This window comes from Mobula hypostoma, chromosome 7, assembly GCF_963921235.1.
Source record: "Mobula hypostoma chromosome 7, sMobHyp1.1, whole genome shotgun sequence".
NCBI classification, from domain to species: Eukaryota; Metazoa; Chordata; class Chondrichthyes; order Myliobatiformes; family Myliobatidae; genus Mobula; species Mobula hypostoma.
Genome location: NC_086103.1, coordinates 123,512,314 through 123,535,689, shown reverse-complemented (window position 1 = coordinate 123,535,689; position 23,376 = coordinate 123,512,314). Strand labels below are relative to the sequence as shown.

Sequence of the window (23,376 nt, the reverse complement as noted above, 5' to 3'; positions counted from 1 at the left end):
TGACCAATATGTAATTGCATTTGTCACATTATTGGCTAGAAGGGCTATTTTATTAAAATGGAAAGATGCCTCTGCTCCCACTTTGATACAATGGTTCTCTCAGGTGACGTTATATCTTAGTTTGGAAAAAATTAGAAGTCGAACTTTTGATCCTAAATTTGACTTTGAGAAAAGGTGGGGCTCTTTTGCCCGTTATTACCATTTGACTTGAGTTAATTAAGATGGTACTTTTCTGATGCTTGGTTATATAAATTTGGTCGGCGGTTTGATGTCTTTTTTTTTATGGGAGCTTGTATGGCACATAGCTCTGGGTTTGTGCTCCAAATGGGTTTTTTTTTTAGTTATTAGGGGTTTTTCTCTGTTTTAGTTAGCAGGGGTTCTCTTTTTCCTTCTTTCCTTTTTTCCATAAAAAAAAGCTTTAATCTTTGTTTTTTGATTATTATTGATATACTGTTTAGCCTGGTTGATAGTTTAACTTTTACCCTGCATATGGATATGTTATCTTGATTATTTTGATGTATTTTTCTCTGTTGTTGATTTTCAATAATAATTAATAAAAATATATTTTTTAAATTTGAACATTTGTAGCTGGTTCATGAAACAAAGGAGTTAAATAATATGTTGGCCTTTTCACAAGTAATTAGAGTACAAATATAAAGAAAAGTTGTCAAGACTGCAGAGCTTTGGTAAAACCACAAGTGCCATATTAGATACTGTTCATGGTCTCTGCACTTAAAGGCAGTGAAGCATAGATCATTAGAATGATCTTGAGGGAATTGTTTTGGACACAGAGATTCATGAAGATAGAACTGATGCAGTTTATAAACACGAGATAATTTTACTCAGATAGGCAAAAGCTTAAGGACTAATAAATTCCTTTTGCATCTTTCATCTGCTTCTTTTCACCATTAATTTTAAAATGAATTTCAGGTCCCTCTTATTATAACTGCAAATATATTATCACGTAAACTCAGACTCTTATTTCTTTTTTAGCTTGCTTCTACACTTCCTTTATTCAGCTTGGTTCTCTAATGTATCATTAGATTGACTTTAATTATAAGCTTCCTTTTCCTGTTATATTTTCTTTATCTTTAGTCATCCAAGGAACTTTCAGTTTTGGGTGACCTTGCTTTCCACCTTGTGGGGATATACCATTCTGCATCAAACCATTTGCTCTAAAAGTCCTCAAATGCTATTCTACTTTTTAATCTCCCAGTTTATGACCTCACTTTGACATGAACAGTGTCCCTGTATACACTTTTAAAAGTCCTCATCCAGTTGTGCAATTTCATTTTTTAAATTTTCTTCTACTGTTGCAGCTAATCTAAAAACAGATCAAACAGCATTCAAATAACTAATTTATTGGTGATTTTCAAGTTTCCCTTTTCCAGTGCCTGACCTAGCATTGTAATGTATTGCAATATGTTAATTTATATACATCTTTTTGTTTTGCCTTATTCACACTGTACGAGGCCAGTCAGCCACCTTGGCTTTTTGTGACTTTATTTTGCATGTTGTCTCGAACTTGCACATATAAAGTCATATAAGCAGAAGGTATCAATGTACCATTCAGGCTATTATATATATTTTTAAGAAAAGCAATCCAAACAGTGCTACCTGGTTTTTTTGTTCATCATTTCCAAAGTTCCATTACTTCTGATTTCTATTTCTCTTTTTCAAATGCTGCATGATATTGAATATTTGCCATATCCCCCTTTAATTTTCCATGCTCTAGAAAACAAGACCAGCTTTTCCAGATAATGAAAGACCAGTAGTCCTTAGTATCATTCATATGCATCTCTTCTCCAACTTCCTCAGGAACAATGTTAAAGTGGTGGCCAAACTGAATACAATATACCCAGCTGAAGCCTGGCCAGTATTTTAGATGAAGATCAATGTACCTTCCTTGCTTTTGCATTACAATTTTTAAATGCACAATTTTTAAAAACTGTGTACATTTGCATTCTTTAAAACTGTACCATTTAATTTATACTGAGTCTCTTTATTCATTTTATGCATGTCATGTCCCATTTGAATTCATCACATTTTTGTCTGCTCATTTCACCAGCCTATATTCTTCTGTTTATCTGAATCCTCATTGTTTATCTGATTTTGAGATAATGCCAAGATATCATCTATATATGCCTGTGATGGTAGTGGGTTTGCTGTCTGTGATGTTTAGAACTCAAACAACACACAAAACTCACACAAAAAAAAAATCATGTCATTCTGCAATAGTTAGATGAAGAAAGCAAGAAAGGATTGTCTTCATCAGATTTCATCAGTTGCACACAAAAACAACCTTGGAAAGTTACATCTGTCAAAGGGATAGAGATCTAAATTACAACTTAACAAAGTGATAAGTTTTTGGATTTTTCTTGAGCATGATGACTGAGGGGCAGCTCATTCAGGATGTTCAAAATAGAGTTTCTTAAAAGGACTGTCACACAGATCCAGAAACCTGGGATCAATCCTGCCTATGTGGGGCTTGCACACTTCCCCTGCAATTATGTGGGCTTCCCCAGGGTGCTCCAGTTCTGTAAATTGCCCCTTGGGTGTAAGTAAATGGTAGAATCCAGGGAAAGTTGATGGAATGCAGGAAGATGATTCAGAGAATTAGCATAAATGTATGTCTGATAATCAGCACAGACTCAGTGGGCTAAAGGCCCTGTCTCTGTACTGTCTCCCCCTTTTGTTTACATGCCTCATATAAGAATATTTCATCCACCCAATCAAGTCATTTAATTTGGTTACTTAATTTAACATTTTTGGAAAAGAATACTAATAGTCAATGAGTTTTAAGCAATCTTGAATTATTCAGAAAGCTCTATTGTATGTACAATAAGCATTAAATTAATGACCCATTTGTTTTCCTACCAATTGAAAATTGATAGCCAATGACAAGCCTCCAAATCTTTCTCACAGATAACCTAAAATTACAAAAAAAAAGAGTAGGGCATTCAATTTCCGTCATGTGCTCTGCCATCCACCTGGACTGTACTTGATGTACACCACGGAAACTGAATTTCAGTTCCACTTTCCTGCACTGAACCCCATCCATATTGCTCTGCTGTGCTATATCTAAAAGTCTATTCACTTCAGTGTTGAATAAACTAAGAAACTGATTTTCTACAACCCATTTGGGTCGAGAATTCCAAAGGTTCACTATCAGTTGGATAAAGAAAGTTCTTCTTCCAACACACATCAAAGTTGCTGGTGAACGCAGCAGGCCAAGCAGCATCTATAGGAAGAGGCACAGTCGACGTTTCAGGCCGAGACCCTTCGTCAGGACTAACTGAAGGAAGAGTGAGTAAGGGATTTGAAAGCTGGAGGGGGAGGGGGAGATGCAAAATGATAGGAGAAGACAGGAGGGGGAGGGATAGAGCCGAGAGCTGGACAGGTGATAGGCAAAAGGGGATACGAGAGGATCATGGGACAGGAGGTCCGGGAAGAAAGACGGGGGGTGGGGGGGTGACCCAGAGGATGGGCAAGAGGCATATTCAGAGGGACAGAGGGAGAAAAAGGAGAGCGAGAGAAAGAATGCATGCATAAAAATGAGTAACAGATGGGGTACGAGGGGGAGGTGGGGCCTAGCGGAAGCCAGAGAAGTCAATGTTAACATTGTTAACATAGTTAACAATGTTAACAAAGTTAACATTGACTTCTCTGGCTTCCGCTAGGCCCCACCTCCCCCTCGTAAACATTGACTTCTCTGGCTTCCGCTAGGCCCCACCTCCCCCTCGTACCCCATCTGTTACTCATTTTTATGCACGCATTCTTTCTCTCGTTCTCCTTTTTCTCCCTCTGTCCCTCTGAATATGCCTCTTGCCCATCCTCTGGGTCACCCCCCCACCCCCCGTCTTTCTTCCCGGACCTCCTGTCCCATGATCCTCTCGTATCCCCTTTTGCCTATCACCTGTCCAGCTCTCGGCTCTATCCCTCCCCCTCCTGTCTTCTCCTATCATTTTGCATCTCCCCCTCCCCCTCCAGCTTTCAAATCCCTTACTCACTCTTCCTTCAGTTAGTCCTGACGAAGGGTCTCGGCCTGAAACGTCGACTGCGCCTCTTCCTATAGATGCTGCTTGGCCTGCTGCGTTCACCAACAACTTTGATGTGTGTTGCTTGAATTTCCAGCATCTGCAGAATTCCTGTTGTTAAAGTTCTTCTTCCCTTTGTTTTGAATTATTTCCTGATTATTTTGAGAGTGTCATTTTTGATTCCAGATCCCCAGCCTAGAGAAATATCATCGCTGCACTTACTCTGACATGCTGCATAAGAATAATTGTATTTATTTCAATGATAAAACCCTCACTTTTCTAAATGCAATCTGCTTAAACTCATAGAAAAAAACAAATAATTAATCTGAAGAATAACAATCTTTGCTGCATCCTCTCAATCCCAGATATTTTCTTCCTTAGAAGGGGAGATCATATCAAATCTTCCATATGTGGTCTCAATAAGGCTACATAAAATTGGATCATGATCTCTCTAATACTCAAATCCTCATGTAATAAAGGCCAACATCGTGAAGTTCTTTGTCTCAGGTTGACTTTAGATTGACTACGGATGAAAATATTGGGTTATGCTGTAATTATAAACAAGAGTAGATTGTTACAATGGAAGAATTTGGAGTGACACAGTAAGCAAAACTGATATCTCACAACTCTGTCAGTCTGGATTCAATTGCTGATCCTTTGCGTGTGGAGTTTGCACATTCTCCCTGAGAAAAGCATGGATTTAGTCCGTATTCTCTGGCCCCCATCCCCCCCCCCCACACACACACACACACACACACACACACACACACACACACACACACACCTCAAAGGTATGCAGGTTGCTTGACTATCATGTAGCTGAAAGGGGCAGTTAAAGGGAATATGGGAAGACTAAACTGAGATTAGTGTAAATGAGTGGTTGATGATCAGTAGGGTCAAGTGGACCAAAAGGTCTGTTTCTGTAAATAAATGGATTTAAAAGTTTAACAATTCCTGATCAGCATATATTGCTACTGCTTATAGCTCCATCTGGTGGCTGCATTGAAAAGATACACAATGCCACAAACACGGCAAAGATATCAGACTCAGAAATCAGGTTTAATATCACTGACATACGTCATAAAATCTGTTGTTATGCGGCAGCAGTACATTGCAATACATAATAAAAACTGTAAATTACAGTAAGTATATATTTTTAAAAAGGTAAATTAAATAAATAGTGCAAAAAGAGAAAAAAAGTAGTGAGGTAGTGTTCATGGGTTCAATGGCTATTCAGAAATCTGATGGCAGAGGGGAAGAAGTTATTCATGAATCATTGGGTGTGTGTCTTCCGGCTCCTGTCCCACCTCCCTGATGGTAGCAACAAAGAAACTACACATCCTGGGTGATGGGGGTTCTTAAGATGGATGCCGCCTTTTTGAGGCATCAAACCTCTAACGTGCCCAAGATGGAACTGAGTTCACAACTTTCTGCAGCTTATTTAAATCCTGTGCAGTAGCCACTTCCCCATACCGGACTGTGATGCAACCAGTTAAAGTGTTCTCCACGGTACATCTGAAGAAATTTGTGACCGTCTCTGGTGACATACCAAATGTCCTCAAACTCCTCATGAAATATAGCTGCTGTCATGCCTTCTTTGTAACTACATCGATAAGCTGGGCCCAGAATAGATCCTCAGAGATGTTGACACCTAGGAACTTAAAACTGCTCACCCTTTCCACTACTGGGCCTTTGATAAGGACTGGTGTGTGTACCCTCATCTTACCATTTCTGAAGTCCACAATTAATTTTTTGAGTCTTACTGACGTTGAGTGCAAGGTTATTGCTGTGACATCACTCACCCAGCTGATCTATCTCGCTTTTGTACACTTTCTTGTCACCATCTGAAATTCTGCCAAGAACAGTTGCGTCATAGCAAATTTATAGATCACATTTGAGCTGTACCTAGCCACACAGTCATGGGTATAAAGGGTAGAGCAATAGGCTAAGCACATATCCTTGAGGTGTCACAGTGTTAATCACCAGCAAGGTGGAGCTGTTATTTCCACCTTGATACTAGAAACCTACACTTATTTTTTTATTTGGAGATAGAACATGTTAATAAGTCTTTCTAACCCAACGAGCTGATGCCACCCTATTTACACCCATGTGGCCAATTAACCTACCAATCAGTACACTTATGGAATGTGGAAGAAAACGGGATCACCTGGAAGACACTCAAACGGTCACAAGGAGAATGTACAAACTCCTTACAGAATTGAACCTTGGTTGATGGCACTGTAACACCGTTACACTAACTGCTGCGTTATTGCTTCAACTGTTCCTTTCATCATTATTTCAGTAAGGTTGCCCTTGCAAATCCTGCACAAAATAGTTTTTAAAGGTAAATATAAAGATAATTACTGGATTTTTTCATCTGAATCAGAAACTATTCTAAATCTTGTGCCATTAATTGCTGTTAAAAGCAACCATAACAAAAATGTAATATACAATCATTTCTATTCATGATAATATATTAATACATTTTCTCTCACTTTTTTTGCTTTTCAAAGTTCAAAGTAAATTTATTATTGAAGTACATATATATATATACACACACACCACCATTTACAAGATTCATTTTCTTGTGGGCATACTCAATAAATCCAATAACCAAAATACAATCAATCCAAGACCACACCAACAGGTCTTTGTCTTCTTTGTTCTTGCAAAGCTTAATAAACGAACAGAAGCAACAAGTTTTATGCCTCATTCTGGACTTCTGAAGAACCTCAGATCAAAAACATCAGTATTCAACAATTTTGGTGTAGTCAGCAGATCACTGCCAAGATTTAAGGACTCGTGAGAATCCCAGAAGTGGGAACTTTTGGTGCACATATTTAAAAAGGAGGTAAAAGTCCCTCCTTAATTTTCTAACCACCTGAATGATTATTACTTCTTGCTTCAATACACCATCTAGTGGAAGTTTAAGAGTGAAGGATAACTATTATACGTTATTATGTTGGAAAAGTCAGTTCAGCACTGAAATTAACATCATACCCAATGCACTACACAGTACCTGAGAAATATTACGATTGTAAACTAGAGCTTTAAAAAAACATTTAGATTGCAATCCAATGAGGAAAAAAAATGTCATTTGCAAACCCAAAAAAAAGCAATTGCAATCCTGCCAAACTCCGACAGCAATCCTACCAAATTTCAATTGCCATCCCACGTTATCTCAATTGCAATCCTAAATTAATAATTGAATTATAATCCTAAAAAGGTAATTCCCGTTGCAATCCTACGATATTTCTATTGCAATCCAATAATATTTTGACATTATCCAATGGTATTTCAATCACAGTCCAAAGGATAAAGGATTAAGTATTGCACATGACTGAATTAGGACAATGGCCAAAGTTGTGAAACCTACTAAAGAAAAAGGGGGAGCTGAATCTCCAGTTACGTGTGAACAGCTGACTGAAGGTTTGAGTTCTTACCTGAAAAAATAAAACATTTCAATTTGATCAGATTAATAAAAAAATCAAGATGAAATATACCATAAATGTTGAGTCTATAAGAAGGCACATGATAAGATCCAGAGAACGCCTGAAGGAAAAGAAAAATCTGGAATGTGTGAGTTAAAGATGGTCAGCTTGAGAATCAAATGTGTGTGTTAACTGACCAAGTGAAGAAGTGAACCGAGCAATTGGGAAAAAAAGGAAACATGATAATCTACAAAAACAATATGGTTAAGAGCAAATTTTTGCATAAACTACACAAGTCAAAAGTACGGAGTGCATCATACAGCTCTTTGAAGTAAACTGAAGAAGCATCAGGAAGCCCAGCAGGGACCTCAACTGAGCAATCCTGCCAGTGATGCTCCTTCTTGGGAAACATTCTGTAAATTGGACAGTCCTCTGAGACAGCGCCGCCATCTGGACTCCAAGGAATTACTGCATGGACATGACATGAACTCTACAGCAAGCTCTAATGACTCAAGTGAAGATGATGAAAGAATAGGATTGGGAGGAATATCACAGTTTGCTCCAATAAGACCAAGGAATTGAAGACATGCAGGACTGAAAATGGACCCATGAAAAGAGACCGATGGTTTTCCATCAACCACCTAAACTGGAAAAGACTGATGAATGGTCTAAAGAAATTCCACATCCTAAATAAAGGAAGTTTAAAGATCTGGCTGAACTTCAACATATTAAGAACATACATAAACTGTACGCATATGATGGCATCCAAACCTTGGCTACTATAGGAGCCATGTATCTATTTTTTGGTCTGTGGGTACTATGTATCTATTTTCTGACTGTATTGTATTTTGTGGTGCATTTATTTTAGTAATCTGTCAAATAAGTTGGGACATGGTAGAAACAAATGAGTATAGTTATGTATTCACACTTTGTTATTTAGTTGTTAGCCACAGGAAGTGCGCTACGGGGAATGATTTTCTTTTGTTGACCGCTTAACTACGCTAACCTCGCTAAATGGAATGCTAATTTAGTTTGACCTCTAATTACGTTTTGTATCGCTAAGTTATATTGCTAATTGGAACACTTAGTTATGTTGATTTGAATGCTAAGATCACGATATAGCTAACTTAGTTATGTTAGTATTTTTAATCACTACAAGATTGTTCACCTTGGAAATTGAGAAACATTGACTGATGGAGTGTAAGATATTTTCACTTGTTGCAGCAACATATGCTTCAATGTAACATGTTTGGTTCAACCATTGTTTCACATTCCCTATGAATACACTATAGCTGTCAATGATTGGAAAAAACATCCATTTTATCTTCCTTGCTCAAGCTTGGGAAGTATGAGATTAGCATATAATGTTGTTCGGCAACAGCTTCAGAGATTAGTCAAATCCTCAAGACAAGATTGCACTTAAAGGCATTTTCTTTAATTTTCATAAGATCATTAACTGATGATATTAAACCTTTAATTTTGTTCTTATTTGTTTCATATTCCTTTTGAAAACTTTCGATTAAATTAGCCTCAGCTTTAGCTTTAATTTCTCTTTTGCAAGCCGCAACTGCAGGATCATTGGCGTCAATTCCATGCTTCAATATACGCATGTTACTTTCTCTAGTTGTGCAACTTGCAATTGCTATTGGTACAACAGCAATGCATTTCATCTTTGCCTAAAAGAGATTTAAATCTTCGATGGAGATCTATTGCAATATCATGCATTCATGAGGGCTTTCGAAAACAGTGTTGAAGGCAAGACTGGCAGCTAAAGTGACTGCCTCTATTTCCTCAAACAGTTCACCAGAGGTTGCCCTAAAGAACTTGTCAGAAGTTGCCAGCATGTTGACCCTAAAAAAGGATATCTAAAGGCAAAGGCTTTACTACACGAACATTCCAGTTTTGAACAGAAAATTGCACCCGCCTACATGCAAAAGGCTCTTTGTTGGGTACCTATCAAACCTGAAGACATGAAAGCTCTTTAAGACTACAGTCTTTTTCTTAGAGATTGTCGCAATGCCATAGAAAAACTGCAGCACATGGTTGAGTCGGACATGCCTGCTGATACGTCGATTGCTGTAAAGAAATTGCCCTATATGCTTAGGGATAACTGGAGAACGGTGGTCTGTGAACTGCAAGAAAGGAACAACTGTAAAATTACTTTAATTAACATTCTTGATTTTATTGAAAGGCAAGTAAAGATTGTTCACATCTGGTGTTTGGGAATATACAGGGCACTCCATTACTGGCAATAAGCAAAGGTGTAAATAAAACTAAGACATTATTTTTCTCAAAGGCCAAAGGAAGCAGCTTTGCCTTTACTGTAACCACTGTGAGAAATAAAGCTAAAACTGAACCTGGAACTAATGGAAGTGAAATGATCTCATTAGCCAAAAGGGTGTGTTGTTTTGCAAGGGTGAACATACATTAGATATGTGCCTTCAGCTGGAGAAAAAGGCTCACAATGAGAAGATTGCCTTTCTAAGGACTGCAGGAAGCACCTTCCATGCAAGGTATGTAGTGGCAAGCATCCCAGAAAATTAGATCAAAAACATCAGTATCCAACAGGTATTTCATGGGAGAATTACCAAACTAAATTTGACAGATTAGGAAATTTGGGGGCAGGATATCGAAAGACATAGGTTTTAATTTGTATCTTAAAATGAGAGATTTAGAGAGTAAGCCAAAGATTGCAAATAGGTCATAGTTTTTAAAGATAGAATTTTCTGAAATAGAGATACCAAGGCAACAGAGAAATGGAAAAACCAACAGTTGCAAGTTTCTCTCCATGTCACAGAGTGTACTGATCCTTCTCAGTCACTAGATCTAGCCATTTCCAGCCTGAAAGAGCATCTCCATCAGGAAGATTACACTAATTCAATGCAGCAAGCAACACACCTCCCAAAGATAAGAAACATAGTCGCAATATCCCATTTATTGAAACGAAGTATGCCTTGAGTGTGCAGTGAATGACAGGCATTAAAACTGTTAGAAGAATAAATATGATTAGACACTGGAGAAACAAAGTAAACAGGGATTTAAAAATATATTTCACATGCACAAGGCATGGACTATTTTGCAAATAGGCCAAGAAGCAGAATTTAGCCAAAATAGCCAAGTGATGATACAATTCCAATATGTCTATCCATGGGCTCCTCCACTGTCATGATGAGGCCACACTTAGGTTGGAGGAACAACACCTTATATTCCACCTGGGCAGCTTCCAACCTGATGGCAGGGACATCGATTTCGAACTTCCAGTAATGCCCCCCTCTTCACCATTCCCCATCCCCTTTCCCTCTCTCATCTTATCTCTTTGCCTGCCCATTGCCTCCCTCTGGTGCTCCTTCCCACTTTTCTTTCTTCCATGGCCTCTGTCCTCTTCTATCAAACTCCCCCTTCTCCAGCCCTGTATCTTTTTCACCAATCAACTCCCAGCTCTTTACTTCATCCTTCCCCATTTAGGTTTCACCCATCACATGTTTTTCTCTCTCCCTCCCCCCACTATTTAAATCTACTCCTCAACTTTTTTTCTCCCGTCCTTCCTGCCAAAGGTTTTCATCCCGAAAAGTCGACTGTACTTTTTTCCATAGATGTTGCCTGGCCTGCTGAGTTCTTCCAGCATTTTGAATGCGCTGCTTTGTATTTCAAGCATCTGCAGATTTTCTCATTTGTTGATAATACAATTAAACTATTTCTTCCAACAGTCAAATTAAACTTTAAAAATGTATTTATATAACTGAGAGGTTATTTGTTTTATAAAGGAAAGTATGTCAAGACATTTATATTAATAATGATGCAGCTAACAACAGCACAGATAATAATTTCTCCAGAAAACACAACTCACACATGCAATAATCCACATTTCAGTCAAAGGATACAGAGTTTCATATAATGATCTGAAGGACATTTTGAGCACATTTTGCTATTGAAAAGTTCAATAAGCTTGTTAGATTGCCTTACCTCTGAAGTTTTCTTTTGGGTATTTGCCAAAGGTGAATTTGTTTCTTTCCATTGTTCTACTACTTGATTAACTTCAGCAGTCTTCTGTTCAAAACTGGTGTGGGCATTGAGTAATGTTACCTCATAGAACTCTTGGATATCTAAAAGCAAGAAATAAAGCACTCTTTATTGAACCACATGGAGAAAAACAGATTTTTCTCTATTGTCTTACAATTCAAAAACATTCTGGTTATTAATTGCTTCAGAAGCTAAAGATCCAAAAAATATATAAATTTGACAAATTCTAGAAAAATAATTATTTTCCCGAATTGCTTACATTTTATCAATTCCACATTATATCAGATTATATCAGCCGTCAGGGATCTGTGCAAACAGGCTGACATACAGGGACTAATAATCCAGACATGATCTTGAATCCTACCATGGAATCCAATAAATTAAATCTATCCAAAAATAAAATTGGAACCAGTACAGACAATTATGAAACAGCAGGGCTGCCCATAAAATAAATCTGACACATTAATGCCAAAGGAGAAAATCTTAGAGATACAGAATATGACATTTAGAACATTATTACAACTGGTATAGAGCATGTTGTAATAAAATTCCTTTTCTATTAAGCAATTTTGACTTGGTTTGTGTAATTAGGCTATTAGATTTGGCAATACAACTAACTAACTAACAGACCACTGGAATGTTCTCTTGAAGATAACAAGGTCACAGGATTTTTAGGAATATTTGTATAAAGTTTGTTAGTCTTTATAAACACCCTAAGTCAACTTTGTCCACAGGTCAGAGAATACCAAAACAAAAAACACTCCATATGGTAACTATACCTCCACAGTATTGTGATGAATGATTTCAAATCTATATACTACTAAAACTCCCATGCTCTGTCTCTCTGTTTGTCTGTTTTTGACCTCCAATTAGCATAAACGGTGCATTACAGCGGCACTTTTTTGGCAAAATTGAATTAAAATGCGCTAACTTACAGAATGCAGGCAAAGTTCAGGGTTATATATTCGTATAAAATTGCTCATTCACCAAAAATCAACAGACTGGCTTTCACCCAAGACCTGATCGGTCATCATGGAAATTGGGACGCGACAGCCCAACACACGCGCATGGCCAGCCTCAGCAGCGACATCTACCGGAGCAAAAGGGCAGGGCAGCTCTATTTTAAGGAGTCACATTCTGCTAATCACCAACAGCATGTGCAGGATTGGGACAGATCTAACTGCCACCCATCAATAAGAGATAATTAAATCTTATTGTAATGACGTACTTCAAGACACCCATAAAACCCTTTGCTGCAGTCAAAGGACAGCGGTGACTATATCACATCCATTTAGGAGAGCGCTAACCACATCATCAAGAACAATCAGCATCCTTTGGTGTTAGTGCTTCATGACTTCTATCCAGCATTAGGGTAAAAAAAATGGTCAGCCTAATTATGCCGCGTAGAAAGGGAATGGGGACATTATGGTCAAGAGACAACTTCAAACGTCGGCAGGAAGTGGCAAGGAGAGGGAGAGAACAAGAATCGGATGATGCAAGGGCCGCACGACTCCAGGATCAAAGAGTCAGGACAAAAAAAGATGAGAGAAGAAGAGACAGAGGAGGAGAGGCATGCACGTCTCCAGTATCAAAGACAAACAACAAACAGCAGAAGAGCAGAAGAGACGGGGGATGAAAGGGCTGCACATCTCCAGAATGACAACAAGAGGCACAAGGATGGCAGATAAGTCAGAAATGGTGCCATCAAAAGTGTACTTCATTAAATGAGGAGCAGCTATATTTGCTTTCTTACGTGTCGTTCTTTAATAAACTGAGGTTTTCTACTTCAGTTTCCAAAGCAAAGCAATACCAAAAGCATTCAGGAAAATTTAATGTTCATTCTGGTCACATCAGACTGCACTACCCTTCTCTCAGAGGGTGTCCCAACAGGTCACCCTATTGTCTAGTATTACGTAAGTCTGATAAGAAATAGCCATTACTAGACGTGGAGAGAGTTTTGCTTTTCATAGCAATTAACCTATACATTTACTTCATATTTTTAAATTTTAAATTATTATTGGAGCCATTTGTATGCAGGGGTATTTGTAAGTCAGACATTTATGATCTGAGGACAGACTGCAGAAGCATCCATGCCATATCGATGCTGTAGGTCAGGGGTCCCCAACCTTTTTTGCACCACGGACCGGTTTAATATTGACAATATTCTTGTGGACCGGCCGACCGGGGGGGGGGGGGGGTGCGGGCTGTTCAAGTAGGGTTAAACTCACCTCAACAAGTCTTTTACAGTTAGGGTTGCCAACTTTCTCATTCCCAAATAAGGGACAAAAGTAGCAGTCAAATCCCGGGACCCTTGTGTTTACCCCAGGGTAGACTACTATGACCATGAAGCGTTGCGCAGGCACCTGTGTGCGCATATGTGATGTGCCCATGCACGTACATGCCTATTTTTTTTTCCCACAAATCGGTTTTGGCTTAATCTTTCCGACTATACTGTACATACATTATTTCTTCTTTATATAGGCTGTGTATTTATCAAATCATTTCTGCTTTTACTATATGTTAGTGTTATTTTCAGTTTTATGTGTTATTTGGTAGGTTATTTTTTGGGTCTGGGAACACTCAAAAATTTTTCCCATATAAATTAACGGTAATTGCTTCTTCGCTTTACACCATTTCAGCACAAAAGGTTTCATAGGAATGTTCTATCTTAGTGGGGGAAGTACAGGACAAGGGCGGTCCTGTATGGGACAAACCAATTTAGCCCAATATACGGGATGTCCCGGCAAATACAGGACAGTTGGCAACCCTATGTTCAAGTTCAACAGCGCGTGACAGAGAATGAGGAAAGGTACAGCTGACTCATATCGTTTCCTCGCAGCCCGGTAGCACATGCTTTGCGGCTCGATGGTTGGGGATCGCTGCTGTAGGTCAGTCTACGAACATATCATGCAAGACAATGTAGATGGAGAAATATAGGACAGACTTGGTTGCCTTGGCTCCAAATGGGTAGACTACGGACAACTACAAGATGCTAGACATAAAGGAAGCTGCAGGCTTGTTCGGAATGCAACGAACATGTCTAAGAATAGAGGGAGGAATAATAGGTTTGTGGAAAGTAGAGGTCTCTAGAGAAAACATGGCTACTGATATAACAGACTAATGAGCAGAAGTGAACTTTGGAGGATTATGATATTGATTAATAGCAACAAAGGGATGTTTTATTAAGATTGGGTACCATCTAGGATTAGTTAAGAAGTTTGCCTATTGGTTAATTACATGCTCATCTTGATGTACATAATCTTAGAATTGAAACATGCAGATCCCATGCACTTCTGTTTAGAGTGTACTATATGAGTTTTTAAGTCATCCCATAACTCTGCATTGCAGGTTGCAAGGAGGGACAGAAGTGTTGGCAACCAGGGGATCACATTCTTGTATGTAGTTGAATAAATCAGAGAGTAAAAGAACTCAAGTTTCAACTAACTGTTACAGGTGCAGAGAACATACAAGAAAATTGGAACAGGAGTAGTCAAGTGGGTCCTCAAGCCTACCCAGGCCATTCAATCTGATCATGGCTGATATGTCACAGAGCTCAACTCCCCATACCAAGTCCTCCAGATTTGTAAACCTTATCTACCTCCACTTTAAATACTTCTAATGCGCTGACTTACACAAATCTCTGGGCAGAACATTTCAGAGAATCATTAATCTCTGCAAGAAGAAATTTCTATTTCCTTCAACTTCAAATAAATGACTTATTTTTTGTCTTTTATTCATGATTCTACTGGTGAAAACATCTAAATTTACTTCGAACATCTACCCTGTCATGTTCGCTCAGAACATTCAATAATTCCTCATTCTTCTAACTTCCCAACTCCTATACTCAATGCTCTAAATGATGAAGGTCAACATGCTAAACACCTTCCTCACCACACTATCTACATTTGACGCTGTTTTCAGCAAATTATCCACTCACACTCTTAGGTCCCTTTGTCCCTCAGCATTACCCAGGGCACTACCATTCACTGTACAAGTCCTACCCTGGATTGATCTCCTAAAATGCAATACCTTACACTTAACTAGATTCAAAACCATTGGCCAATACTTAGCCCACATAATCAGCTAAGTAAGATGGCCCTGTAATTTTTCATAATTTTCAACACTACCTTATACATTTATATCCAAACCTGAGTTCCTCCAGCATTTTACATGTGTTTCTACAAGCAACAAAGATCTCAACAGTAAACTTTGTGGCATAGGCCTCCAGTCTGAGGAACAACGGAACAACCCAACTATTAACCTCAGCTTCCTACCACTGAACCAATTACGAATCTTATCCACTATCTCCCCCCGATGCTTTGTGATCTAACCTTCCAGACTAGCCTGCCATGAGGGACCTTGTCAAAGGCCTTGCTAAAGTCCATATGGACAACATCCATTTCCCTACCCTCATCTGTCCTTTTGATTACATAGAAACATAGAAAACCTACAGCACAATACAGGCCCTTTGGCCCACAAAGCTGTGCCGAACATGTCCCTAACTTAGAACTACCTAGGCTTTACCCATAGCCCTCTATTTTTCTAAGCTCCATGTAGCCATCCAGGAGTCTTTTAAAAGACCCTATCGTTTCCACCTCCACCACTGCCACCGACAGCCCATTCCACGCACTCACCACTCTCTGTGTAAAAAACTTACCCCTGACATCTCCTCTGTACCTACTTCCAAGCACCTTAAAACTATGCCCTCTCGTGCTAGCCATTTTAGCCCTGGGGAAAAGCCTCTGACTATCAACACGATCAACGCCTCTCATTATCTTGTACACCTCTATCAAGTCACCTCTCATCCTCCGTCGCTCCAAGGAGAAAAGGCCGAGTTCACTCAATCTATTCTCATAAAGCATGCTCCCCAATCCAGGCAACATCCTTGTAAATCTCCTCTGCACCCTTTCTATGGTTTCCACGTCCTTCCTGTAGTGAGGTGACCAGAATTGAGCACAGTACTCCAAGTGGATCTGACCAGCGTCCTACATAGCTGCAACACTACCTCTCAGCTCTTAAACTCAATCCCACGACTGATGAAGACCAATGCACCGTATGCCTTCTTAACCACAGAGTCAACCTGCGTAGCAGCTTTGAGTGTCCTATGGATTTGGACCCCAAGCTCCCTCTGATCCTCCACACTGCCAAGAGTCTTACCATTAATGCTATATTCTGCCATCATATTTGACCTACCAAAATGAACCACCTCACACTTATCCGGGTTGAACTCCATCTGCCACTTCTCAGCCCAGTTTTGCATCCTATCAATGTCCCACTGTAACCTCTGACAGCCCTCCACACTATCCATAGAACCCCCAACCTTTGTGTCATCAGCAAATTTACTAAGCCATCCCTCCACTTCCTCATCCAGGTCATTTATAAAAATCACAAAGAGTAGGGGTCCCAGAACAGATTACCTCCTTGAAAAACTCCAAGAATTTGATTGACTCAACTTCCCATTCACAACGCTGTGCTCACTGTACCAAATCAGACCTTGCCTCACTAAATATTGGTAGATCCTGTCCCTCAGAATCCCACCAGCAACTTACTCACCACTGATGTCAGACTCACTACCCGTGGTTTCCTGGAATGTTTCCATCACTCTTTTAAGACAATGGTACCACTTTACCCACTCTCCAGTCCTCCAGAACCTCATCTGTGGTAAGAGATGAAGCAAATATCTCTGCAATAGTCTCCACAATTTCTTCTCTAGCTTCCTGCAAAGTCGAGGAATGCAACAGACCTTGACAACTTTAATGCACTTTAAGGTCCCCAATTCCTCCTCCCTGCTAATTGATATGTGGTCCAAGACAATGTCACTCATTGCCCCCATATTCTTAACTTCCAAATTGCTTCCACTGCAAAAATCAAAGAGATACATTTATTAAAAAAAATCTCATTTGTTTTCTTTGGTTCCACACACAGATGACCACACTAATTTTTAAGGGGAGGGCTATTCTCTTTTAAGCCACCCTTGAACAACAGCACTACATTGTTCTTCCTGCTATTGGAGGGTGGCAGAACCTCCACAACATCATTACTTAATCAGATAGAAATGCAACTGTTGATACACAAATCTGATTTACTCTTAAGTATATACAGTAATGGTCAAGTAAAACACACATTTTATGGGTAAGGAGTGATAGCCATTTATAATGCCTTTAACTAATGTGGTTCGGTTCAAAGTAACTTTATCATCAAAGTACTGTATGCATATGTTACCTTATACTACACTGGGATTCATTTACTTGCAGGCACTTACAGGGAAAAAAAGAAATACAATAAAATTTTGAAAAAAAACTATACATAAACAAAGACCCAACAAACAACCATGTGCAAAAGAAGGCGAACAGTGCAAATAAAATAATAACGTTGAGAGCGCAAGTTGTAAAGTGTCCTTGAAAGTGAGTCTGCACATTGTAGAATCAGTTCTGGTTACTGTTGATTTAAGTTATGCACACCGACTCAGAAGCCTGATGGTTGTAGGGTAATAACTGTTCCTAAACCTAGTGGTGGGGAGGTCTTTCCCTGTGATGGACTGGGCTGCATCCACCACCTTCTGTATCTTTTTCCATTCCTGAGCAGTGGGGTTTCCATACTAGGCAGCCATACAACCAATTAGGATACTCTCCACTGTACATCTATAGAAGTTTCTCAAAGTTTTTATGTAACAGCTACACAAACTTCTGAAAAAGTAGAGATGCTGTGGTGCCTTCTCCATGATGACACTTGTGTGCTGGTCCCAAGACAGAACTTCTGATATGTTAACACAAATGAATTTAAAGCTACTGACTCTCTCCACCTCAAATGCCCTTAAGGCCTCTACTTCTTCCTCCTGTAGTCAATAATCAGACTTTTGCTTTTAGACCATAAGACACAGGAGCAGAATTAGGCCATCTGGCCCTTTGAGTCTGCTCCGCCATTCAATCATGGCTGATCCTTTTTTTTAATCTCCTCCGCAACCCCAGTTCCCGGCCTTCTCCCCATAACCTTTGATACCATGTCCAATCAAGAACCTATCAACCTCTGCTTTAAATATACCCAACGACCCAGCCTTCATAGCTGAAATTCACGATTCTTTGGCTAAAGAAATTTCTCCGCATTTCTGTTTTGAAAGGGTGCCCCTCAATTCTGAGGCTGTGCCCTCTTGTCTAGACTCTCCCACCATGGGAAACATCCCTTCTACATCTACTCTGTGAAGGCCTTTCAACATTCGAAAGGTTTCAATGAGATCCCCCTCATCCTTCTCAATTCCAGCAAGTACAGACTCAGAGCCATCAAACATTCCTCGTATGATAACCCTTTCATTCCTGAAATTATCCTTGTGAACCTCCTCTAGACCCTCTCCAATGCAAGCACATCTTTTTTAAGATTTTGGACCCAAAACTGCTCACAATACTCAAGATGAGGCCTCACCAGTGCCTTATAAAGCCTCAGCATCACATCCTTGCTATTGTATTCTGGACCTCTTGAAATGAATGCTAACATGGCATGAGCCTTCCTCACCACCAAGTGAACGGGCAAGTTAACCTTCAGGGTACTTTGCACAAGGACTCCCAAGTCCCTCTGCATCGCAGATTCCTGGATTTTCTACCCGTTTAGAAAATAGTCCGCACATTTATTTCCACTACCAAAGTGCATGACCATCTATTTTCCAACATTGTATTTCATTTGCCACTTTCTTGTCCATTCTCCTAATCTGTCTAAGTCCTTCTGCATCCTACCTGTTTCCTCAACACTACCTGCCCCTCCACCAATCTTCGTATCATCTGCAAACTTGGCAACAAAGCCATCTATTCCATCATCTAAATCATTTATATACAGTGTAAAAAGAAGTGGTCCCAACACTGAACCTGCGGAACACCACTAGTCACTGGCAGACAACCAGAAAAGGATCCTTTTATTCCCACTCACTGCCTCCTACCAATCAGCCAATGATCTAACCATGTTGGTAACTTTCCTGTAATACCATGGGCTCTTAACTTGATAAGCAGCCTCATGTGTGGCACCTTGCCAAAGGCCTTCTGAAAGCCCAAATATACAACATCCACTGCATCCCTTTATCTATCCTACTGGTAATCTCCTCAAAGGATTCCAACAGGTTCGTCAGGCAGGATTTTCCCTGAAGGAAACCATGCTGACTTTGTACTATCTTGTCCTGTGTCACCAAGTACTCCATCACCTCATCCTTAACAATTGACTCTAACATCTTCTCAACCACTGAGGTCAGGCTAACCAGTCTATAATTTCTTTTCTGCTGCCTTCCTCCTTTCTTAAAGAGTGGAGTAACATTTACAATTTTCCGGTCCTCTGGCACCATACCAGAGTCCAATGATATTTGAAAGATCATTTCTAATGCTACCACAACCTCTAACACTACCACTTTCAGAACCCTAGGGTGCAATTCTTCTGGTCTGAGTGATTTATGTACCTTTAGGCCTTTCAGCTTTCTGAGCACCTTCTCTCTTGTAATAGTAACTGTTCTCACTTCTCTTCCTTCACACACTACAATATCTGGCATGCTGCTAGTGTCTTCCACAGTGAAGACTGACGCAAAATACTCACTTAGTTCATCAGCCTTCTCCTTGTCCCCCGTTATTATTTCTCTTGCTTCATTTTCTAGTGGTTCTATATCCACTCTCATTTCTCTTTTATTTTTAATATACTTGTAAAAAGTTTTACTATCCAGTTTGATATTATTTGCTAGCTTGCTTTCATATTTCATCTTTTTCTTCTAATGATTTTTTAAATTGTTCTCTGTAGGTTTTTTAAAACTTCCCAATCCTCTTTCTTCCCTTGCCTTGTTTTTGCCTTGTTGTATGCCCTTTCTTTTGCTTTTACAATAGCTTTGACTTCCCTTGTCAGCCACGGTTGTACTATTTTACCACTTGAGTATTTCTTCATTTTTGGAATATACATCCATCCTGTACCTTCCTCATTTTTCCTAGAAACGCATGCCATTGCTGCTCTGCTGACATCCCTGCCAGCATCTCCTTCCAATTTACTTTGACCAACTCCCCTCTCATACCACTGTAATTTCCCTTACTCCACTGAAATACTGTTACATCAGACTTTACTTTCTCCCTCTCAAATTTCAAGTTAAACACAATCATATTGTGATCACTGGTTCCTACAGGTTCTTTTACCTTAAACTCTCTAATCACCTCCGGTTCATTTCATAACATACAATCCACTATATTTGATCCCATAGCAGGCTCAATGACAAACTGCTCTAAAAAGCTATCTCTTAGGCATTTAACAAACTCACTCTCTTGAGATCCATTTTGCTGACATTGAATTAGAGGTTGGTGTCTTGGCACCATTTAACCAGTTTTTCAATTTCCCTCCTATATGCCAATTTGTCACACCTTTGATTCGGCCAACACCGGTGTCACCAGCAATACAACATTGGAGCTGTACTTAGCCACACAATCACAATTATAAGTGTAAGCAAGTAGAGCAAGAGGCTAACCACATAGCCTTGTGGTGTATCCATGCTGATAGTGAGTGTGGAGGAGATTGTATTGCCAATCCGTCACAAATGAGCAGTACTACTTGCTCTCCAGTGATTGACATTGGCCACAAGGATGCCAAAGAGGCAGTGGTCATGTTCTCCCTCACTTCAGTCTGGCCTAAAGTGTCTCTCCCACCAGCAACCTCACTTTCTGCAGTGATGGCTGCCATCCCATCACTCCCAGGTGCTGTACCTGCATTCCTGAAAGTTAAGTTCACTTAATCCTTCAGGTTCATCAGGAGATAATAAGGTCACTAGTGCATTTGATTCAAAGGTGCACTTCTTAAATGGAAATAACAGGGGTCAAATTGTAGGGATAACTGTTCATACATCATGAACAAAATTAGCAAATTAGTAATCTGTTAACTGTGCAATGCCTAGAAAGATCAGTGATTCTTTGCAATATAAATTCCCACATACGCTTGCATCCTAAATGATTATCTGCTATGCTATAGACTCTCAAGAAAAAGCATAAATAACTTTCATCACCTTTTACCTTCCTGTTGGCTTCACTGACTAAGAGTCCTGAAACTAAAATATCACTTCAGTTCCTGTTGGCTTCACTGACTAAGAGTCCTGAAACTAAAATATCACTTCAGTTTTATTGCAGCTTAACAACATCAATCAATGTATAAATAAAGCCCAAGATTCTGCTCAAACTGAAAAAAAATTAAATTCTTAGCACTCATTATGAACTGAAGTAAATTGACTTAATTTGTAGAGATATAAGGTGCTTAATTAAAATACTGAGTATTATGTCATCTTGTGTTATTTTTCAAAATATTGCAGGAAACTGACAGGATAAAGAGAGATATTATTGCTAGTTAAGGAGATAACAACTAGAGAAAATAACCCTAATGATAAAGCCTGGTTTTTCATGAATTAAGAAATGCTTCTTCATACAAAAGACCTAAATATCTATAGCTCCGTTCCGAAAATCGTTATCGATTGGAGTTAGCTGCTAATTTTAAATCTGAGACTGGCAGAGGCATTGAGGAGTTCAGCACATTGGATTTAGAACTAGGTCACAGATCACAAAAGCCTCACTGAGTGGTGGCTCAATTAATTAAATTGTATTGAGAGATACCACATATCCTTCACCTGTTTCCTTGTTCCAACCACTAAAATGAATCAATTTTATTCTCCTACACAGACCTTTTATTTCATTCTTTCTCATTCCTCACTCCACCACTTTCTTTTGTGCTGTTCAATATTTTCTCACAGTTTAGAGGCAAAATTATTAGCCTTAAAATTAACTTTCATTTTCTGTAGGTGCTCTCTGACTGAGTTTTTTCACCATTTTTGCTTTTTTATTTCAGATTACTATCATCTGTAGATGTCTGCTCTTCTTTGATTAATGTTTTGATTTAACTTGCTTCCTGCTATTTGCCAGTTCGAGTTTGGTAACTGGAGGAAAAAGATTAGCTTGCTTTTTTGTTACTTGTTCTTCACTGCCAATTAAAATTGAATTGATATACTTTTGATCTGTTCATGCTTTGTCAGCTAATTTTGTCTTGACACGTCCTTAGTTTTAAGCAGTTGCTGTCCTGATGATTTGATTGAATACTGCTGTACTACATAACAGAAAATTTGTTTCTCTGAGTTCTAAATGCAGTGGTAACTATTTTCAGGTCATGACGTTTATTTCAGAATTTTCATCAAGGACTAACCAGTTTAAATTGTATTAGACTCACATAGTGAAAGTCATTCTACCTATAATGATCCTCTTGAAAAGATGCTGAAAAATAAGACCGCGTTGTCCAAGGAGCAACCACCGCTGATCACTCTAAGAACAATTAGATTTTAACAGTGCAAAATCACAGTGGAATCTCAAACTCCAGGCACTTGTGCTTTGAATCAAATCATCCTAACGGATTTTCTCCTCAGCTCCACACCCAATGCACTTATTCTACTCTGATCTCGATGATTCCAGTGGTTTTGATTTAGTCTGATAATAGTAACAGCAATTCAGTCGTTCTGAACATCTACTGCTATATTACCAGGAAAGAGTGCTAATTGTTATGCAGTTACTATAAATAAAAGGTACACTTGGGGGTGAAAACTTTAATCTGATGTGATATCAATACATAAATGTCAGAGAATACAAATACTGTTCAGTGCTAGTAAATCACATACTTCCTTCTGAAATCTTAAATTCAACAATAAAAATATACACTTGAAGTATGGCCTGAAAATAAAAAAAAATAAACAACTTACAGTGAACCAAAACTTCCTTTGTCTCCATAGAACCTTGGGTACAGAAAATCATTAAGAAAATCATACAGGTTACAATTGTTCCTATCTGTGACACACTGAATGTATGAAGAATATTTCTGAAAGCTCCAATCACATGGTGTCTTGAGCTAAAACACTC

At 39.0% G+C, this 23,376-nt stretch overlaps 1 protein-coding gene across 3 annotated transcripts in view; it reads right to left on the bottom strand.

The window, feature by feature from the left end:
• Positions 1-23,376, bottom strand: part of dlg2 (discs, large homolog 2 (Drosophila)) — an 841,994-nt gene that overhangs the window by 751,878 nt on the left and 66,740 nt on the right. For 2 of the 3 annotated variants that reach the window (XM_063053945.1, XM_063053946.1), the window contains exon 4: positions 11,432-11,571. In XM_063053945.1, coding sequence (XP_062910015.1) covers positions 11,432-11,571 — 140 coding nt within the window. Of the gene's footprint in view, positions 1-11,431; positions 11,572-23,219; positions 23,295-23,376 lie in introns of those variants that run through there. The other variant, XM_063053947.1, reaches the window with a different exon arrangement.